This window comes from Arachis stenosperma, chromosome 3 (genome assembly GCF_014773155.1).
Source record: "Arachis stenosperma cultivar V10309 chromosome 3, arast.V10309.gnm1.PFL2, whole genome shotgun sequence".
NCBI lineage: Eukaryota > Viridiplantae > Streptophyta > Magnoliopsida > Fabales > Fabaceae > Arachis > Arachis stenosperma.
In genome coordinates, this window is record NC_080379.1 from 166,939,965 (window position 1) to 166,947,307 (window position 7,343).

The window sequence follows — 7,343 nt, forward strand, 5'->3', positions numbered from 1 at the left end:
TTTATTTGTTAATCTTGTATCTTTTAGGTGTTTTTTTTTTAATTCTAAATAGTGTAAAAAAAAAAACAAAAATGAAAAGCATAAACAAATTTAAAAAATTAAAATAAATATTTCATTATCAAATCTGAATGGCCACTCGATACCACACTACTAAGTTAGACTTATATTTGTCTACTTACCAAACCAATTTGGATTACTCGACCTATTTAAGCAAGTGTCGGAAGCTCCGATCCGCGATGGATTAATCGTTAACCTATCCGGCTAGATTAAACTTGCCTTGCTATGAAATGTTGTACTTGTTTGGTGTTAACCATAGAAAATGACAAGCCAAAAAATCATTTATTTGATCCAGCCTAAGATCCTCACAGGATCAAATTGGGATTTGGGATCTCCCAAACTAATAAACACAAAGATCACAACAATGTTTTCAGTTTTTCACAGCTCAGTGCCACTCAGACAGAAGAAAAAGAGAATCCTTTTCCTACCCAAAATTTCTACCAACAACTTGACATGTTTTTTATTTTTTTATTTTTTTCACTAAATACCAATAGGCCTTTTACTTTTTCTAATCACTTGTCCCTTCCACAAACACACATAGAGGCTTGCGGCCATACCTGCCTCTCGTGATTTACTTTCTGAAGCAATTACTGCCTTTGCACAATTGTGCCCTCCATTCCAATTTACGAGAATATGAGAAGAAAACATTTATATAAATAAATTAATAATGCATAATAGTTCTCTTAATGTAACCATTATCATGGATTATATCTGTGGTGCAAGTTGAGCATCCAAACAAAATGAGTGTCTCAAGTAAAAAAGAAAAAGAGGTTGCTGAGTTTCACGGACTAGTTAAAAAGAAAACTAGTATATAGATTCCTTGATTTGTTCAGTGTTACTCTCTGACAATAGCACCTACACCTTAATAATAGGGTATCTCTTCTTCCCACTTACCAAACACCCATCACATTCACGGGCTACAACAAAACAACGTTTTATTACTTATTACCACTCCACTCAAATGCTTCCTCAATTTTTTAATTAATTAATATTCGTCTGCTCTGTGATCCACTCCAGCATGTTATATCAATATTATATATATACATAGCTCATGATATTCATAACTAGTGTACCCTTGTTTGGCTATTCCATAATGGGAATGGCTCTTTCGGAAAACAGAGCACACAAGGTCTCTGTTTTGCTCTGTTTCGTGGCTCTGTTCTTCAGCTCCCATGGAGTTGGGGCACAGAATTCTCCGGTGTTCGCCTGCGATGTGGCCAAGAACCCTGTATTGGCGGGGTACGGCTTCTGCAACAAGTCCCTGAGCGTGAGTGCCAGGGTGGCTGACCTTGTTGGAAGGTTGACATTGCAGGAGAAGATCGGCAACTTGGTCAACACGGCTTCCGACGTGAGCCGCCTCGGCATTCCCAAGTATGAGTGGTGGTCTGAGGCTCTTCATGGAGTCTCTAACGTCGGTCCGGGGACTCGCTTTTCTAGTGTGGTCCCTGCTGCAACTAGTTTTCCTATGCCTATCACCATTGCTGCTTCTTTCAACTCCACTCTCTTTGAAACCATTGGCAGGGTGAGACACTTTTATAATTGTCATCAAATCACTTATTCTAAATAACGTGAATAATCATATCTCTAATACTCTTTTCAAATAAGAATCTCTTTTGAATTTGCTTGATTTTTGCATAATTTTTTTATTGTTTTATGCTATTTTTTTAGATATAGACCTCTGATACCATGTCATAAAATTACTCATCCTAAAAATGTAAGGTAATAGAAGGAGACAACATGAATGGTTGTCTCTCTAATAATAATCATGTTAAAAATACAATGCACATTGATTAAATGGTGTTTTATGTATGACCATAGGTGGTTTCAACAGAAGCCAGAGCAATGCACAATGTAGGGTTGGCTGGTTTGACATATTGGTCACCTAACATTAACATATTTAGGGATCCAAGATGGGGAAGAGGCCAAGAAACACCAGGGGAAGACCCTTTGCTCACCAGCAAATATGCTGCCGGTTATGTTAGAGGCTTGCAACAAACCGACGACGGCGGCGGAGATAGGCTCAAGGTTGCTGCTTGTTGCAAACACTACACAGCTTATGATGTTGATAACTGGAAAGGAATCCAGCGTTACACTTTCAATGCTGTGGTGTCCCAGCAAGATTTGGATGATACATACAACCCACCGTTCAAGAGCTGTGTGATTGATGGCAATGTTGCAAGTGTCATGTGTTCTTATAATCAAGTTAATGGCAAGCCAACTTGTGCAGACCCTGACCTTCTTAAAGGGGTTATTCGTGACAAGTGGAAATTAAATGGGTAGGTAAAATTAGGCAACATTTTCAGTTCTTTGTATTTTAATGCTGTCTTTATAGTAAATATGAACATGCTACATAATGTGACTGCAGATATATAGTTTCTGATTGTGACTCAGTAGATGTGTTTTTCAAAAATCAGCACTACACTAAGACTCCTGAAGAAGCTGCAGCCAAATCCATCCTAGCAGGTTAACACTTCTGACAATAGCTATAAAATTACATATTCATAGGCATCTCTTAGATTTAAATTGAGTATGTTGTTTTTGCAGGACTAGATTTGAACTGTGGTAATTTTCTTGGGAGATACACGGAAGGTGCTGTGAAACAAGGTCTTGTAGATGAAGCATCAGTTACCAATGCTGTCTCCAACAATTTTGCCACATTGATGCGCCTTGGGTTCTTTGATGGTGATCCAAGCAAGCAAGCATATGGAAACCTTGGTCCAAAAGATGTCTGCACCGCCGCGAACCAAGAGCTTGCTCGCGAGGCTGCAAGACAAGGGATTGTGTTGCTTAAAAACAACAAAGGGTCGCTCCCTCTTAATGCCAAAGCCATTAAATCATTGGCAGTTATTGGTCCCAATGCTAATGTGACAAGAACCATGATTGGAAACTATGAAGGCATTCCATGCAAATACACATCACCTTTGCAAGGGCTAACGGCCTTAGTCCCTACAAGTTATGCTCCGGGATGTCCAGACGTGCAATGCGCAAATGCGGTGCTAGACGATGCGAAAACAGTTGCAGCCTCTGCAGATGCAACGGTTATTATAGTTGGAGCAAACCTGGCAATAGAGGCTGAGAGTCTTGACAGGATCAACATCCTTCTTCCGGGACAGCAACAACTTTTGGTGAGTGAAGTTGCCACTGTCTCCAAGGGACCTGTGATTCTTGTCATAATGTCTGGAGGAGGCATGGATGTTTCTTTTGCCAAAACCAATGACAAAATCTCCAGCATCTTGTGGGTTGGATATCCCGGCCAAGCCGGTGGCGCTGCTATAGCTGATGTCATCTTTGGATTCCATAATCCAAGTAAGTTTTCACTATTTTCTGCTAAGAAATGCTAATAGACCGTCAGAATTTATTATTTTTTTAGTCTAGTAATTCAACGACATATTCTATCCCATACTTTTAAACATTGATGGTTAACTAATGGACAAAAATAATAAATTCGAATAGTCCTCTAGCATTCTTCGTTTCTATTTTCAGGAATTTGAGATTGAAATGTTGGTGTTAATATTGTTGATGCAGGTGGAAGGCTACCTATGACATGGTATCCACAATCATATGTGGATAAAGTTCCAATGACCAATATGAACATGAGGCCTGATCCTGCAACAGGCTACCCAGGTAGAACATACAGATTTTACAAAGGAGAAACAGTTTTCGCCTTCGGAGACGGATTAAGCTACTCGAATATTCAACACAGGTTAGTTAAGGCACCACAACTAGCATCTATTCCCTTAGCAGACAACCATGTATGTCGTTCTTCGGATTGTAAATCGGTTGAAGTTAGTGATGAGCATTGTAAAGAGTTGGTTTTGGATATTCACCTTGGTGTGAAGAACATGGGAAAAATGAGCAGCGGCCATACAGTGTTCTTGTTCTCTACACCTCCTGCAGTGCACAATGCACCTCAGAAACATTTGTTGGGATTTCAGAAAGTTCAGTTGGCAGGAAGATCAGAAGCATTGGTTACATTTAAGGTAGATGTTTGCAAAGATTTGAGTGTTGTTGATGAAGTTGGCAACAGGAAAGTCCCCTTGGGACAACACCTTCTCCATGTTGGAAACTTGAAGCATCCTTTGCGTGTCAGGATTTGAAACAATACTTCAAACCATCTACATTTTTTTTTTTTTCTCATTGGCTTCCTTACAAGAATTTTTTAAGGGGGCAAAAAAATAAGCTTAAGATAATTGTAACAAATTTATCTGGATTTTCTCTTATTCAAATAAGTGAAATCAGGATCAATTGTATAAGCAGTGACCACATTATTATTTTTGTGCTTAATTTATAGTATCTTTTAAAAGATTATAACTGTGGTTGTATGTACATGAAAAAAAACAACATTTTCAGTAAAAAAATGGTAAATCAAATGTTTAACTAGTCTAAATTAATATTATTTTTTATAGAGAATGACTACAATATTCTTATTGTAGAAAATGATTAAAATACTCCTATTAGACCAGTTTAACATTTGATTCATCATTTTTTCGCTCAAATCAATTTGTCTAGTCTAATTTTGATAAAAGAGCAACGCTAGGGAACCAAAAGGGTATTAGCCAAAAACCAGCCAAAATACTTTTGGTGAATTCAAAATCTATACGAGTTAATATATGTGGATATTTCTTCTGCTAAGTATCATAATGTTTCTTTTTCATACGAAATGGATGTTCTTTTATATATTTTTCGTATTTTTTTGTATTGCAAATGTGAATGTCTCTATTTCTTTAAAAATTTTATTTTTTTTAAAATTTATAGATATTTAATTATTTTTACTAAAATATAATTAGATGTTTTTTTTGTTAAGTATTAGGATGTTTTTTTTTTCATATTAAATGAATGTTTTTTTTATATAACGACGCCGGAGGGACTCCCGTGAATTGGAAAACAAGGTCTGCCATTGTCCTTGGCGCTGCTCGTGGGGTCGCATGCCTACATTCACACGGACCAACATCCTCGTATGGAAACATCAAATCCTCAAATATCCTTCTCACCAAATCATTTGAAGCTCCTGTCTCTGACTTTGGCCTTGCTCATCTTGCTCTCCCGACCGTCACACCCAACTGTATTTCCGGCTATCGTGTCCCAGAGGTCACTCACTCTCGCAAAGTATCACAAAAGGCAGACGTCTACAGCTTTGGTATACTGCTCTTGGAACTCCTAACGGGGAAGGCGGCTCCTACTCATTCTTCACTGAATGAAGATAGGTTTACCTGGAGAGCATAGAAGTTGTCGGCGCTTCCAGCAGCATTGGCAAGAGAGAGATCTGTGTGTGATTGTTGGAAGTGGGTAGGTTAATGTGAGAGAGAGGAGGAAGGCTTTTATAGGTTTTAATTAGGTTTACCTAATTAATTTAAAATTTTTTAAATTTTGAATTTAAAAAATTTAAAATTAATTATTAATATAAATTAATGTGGTTTTGTTTAATTTTTGGCTGATCCCCTTTTGGTTCCACATACTTTTCCTTGATAAAAATAACACAATTTAATCGATTACATGTGTTAAATTTTAATTATTAAAAATTATTTTAAAAAAAAGACGTTTTAAACGTCTTTATCTGAGTGGCTCCTTCAAGTTAAAAATGAAGAATTTTCAAATTTATAAGAATCAAGTGAAATTTGTTAGAGGATGTATTAATTATTAAATTTTAATTTAGGAACCAAATGGGTTATACTTTTCCATGCACACAAAAGTTCTTATGTACGTACAAAAAATTATTTCATTATATATGTGTATATTTATATACGTTGAATTTTAGAGGGTTATTAAAATTTATTAATTTTTTAGTAATTAACTATCATTATTTAAAAATATAAGTTAAAATATATTGTTAGATTATTAAACTAAAGGAATTGAATTAATGACTTAAAAATGATGAACAGAAATAATAAATTCTAAAGACTTTCTAATATTTATCTTTATATATACATATATATATATATATTGATTTATATAATTTTTTAATTAAATAATAAAATATTAAAATAATCAAACATGCTATAATAAAATAATTAAATTTATAATAAATTAATAATTAAATTTATTTACGGTAACATAATAAATATGTATTTCAATACATAATTGTTCATACCCTGACCCAATAATAAAGGCCCAGGTCCAAAAGAAAGGCTTAGTCCAGAAGATTGAGCCTTACTACGCACCGACCTAGTGTCAAGAAGTCGGTGTTGACTACGATTTGTCTTAAAGAAGTCGGGCACGAGATTAGCTGGCAGATAAACACTCATTCAAATGAGTAACCGCCCCTAAAATCTCTCTAACCGCTTCATCAAGCCATATCTTAACCTCCATAAGATAGTGGGACAGTTAACACCCTAAAGATATGGCACTACTCCAACGGTGGTTATTGGCTCACCACTATAAATACACTGACACCCCTCAGGTATCTCTAAGCCCAATACTCTCTAGACCTGCTAACACCCTTGCTAACTTAGGCATCGGAGTGTCTTTGCAGGTACCACCCCCCATTCACTCACGTACACAAGTCGGAAGGAGGTTCCAGCGCGCGAACCTACTCGGAAGCCACCCTCCGCAGACGATTGGGCCAACCAACGCCATGCATTCTATTAATCTCCGGTTACCCACCGTAACATTGGCGCCGTTGCCGGGGACGCGAGAGATCATCCATCGATGGCGGACATATCCCACGAAGAAGGCCATGTGGAGACAGATTCTGAACAAGAGAATCTGGACACAGGCAATAACGATGTGGACTTCACCCTCCACCAGGAAATTGATAATCAGCACAGAGAAGGCACCTCCGGAGTAAAGAACCCGAAGGTAAACTCCTCAGAAGGACGCGAGTCAGAAAAAGAAGGACCACCCCATGTAACTGAACTCATGGGATTAGTCCACAGCCGCCTGGAGCAGTTAGAGCAGGAGCGAGAGCGGCAAAAGGAAACTGAAAAGAGCCTAAAAGAGGAGATGGAACGACGAAAAGAGTTAGAAAGAAAACTCTTAAAGTTGGAATCCTCCCTCAAAAGTCGCAACTCCCGTGACAAACAAGAAGAGCCGCCCTTAGGTAGGGAGGATCCTTTCAGCGAGGACATAATGAGGGCAAAAGTTCCGAGGAACTTCAAAAGCCCTGATATGGACCTCTACGATGGAACTACGGATCCAAAGCATCATCTGAGCAACTTCAAAAGTCGGATGTACCTAGCCGATGCTTCCGACGCTACGCGATGCAAAGCCTTCCCGACCACTCTATCGAAAGCAGCGATGAAGTGGTTCGATAGCCTCCCCCCGAGGTCGGTTACTAGCTTTGAAGACCT

The 7,343-nt window shown here is 37.8% G+C and overlaps 1 protein-coding gene across 1 annotated transcript; it reads left to right on the forward strand.

Moving 5' to 3' along the window:
- The first annotated feature begins 1,056 nt into the window (after nucleotides 1-1,056).
- LOC130970724 (beta-xylosidase/alpha-L-arabinofuranosidase 2) lies at nucleotides 1,057-4,341 on the forward strand. Its single transcript, XM_057896893.1, has 5 exons — nucleotides 1,057-1,579; nucleotides 1,876-2,333; nucleotides 2,423-2,520; nucleotides 2,602-3,363; nucleotides 3,583-4,341. Exons 1-5 carry the CDS (start codon nucleotides 1,109-1,111, stop codon nucleotides 4,152-4,154), a joined length of 2,361 nt encoding a protein of 786 aa, XP_057752876.1. The 5' UTR covers nucleotides 1,057-1,108; the 3' UTR covers nucleotides 4,155-4,341.
- Nucleotides 4,342-7,343: the final 3,002 nt, after the last annotated feature.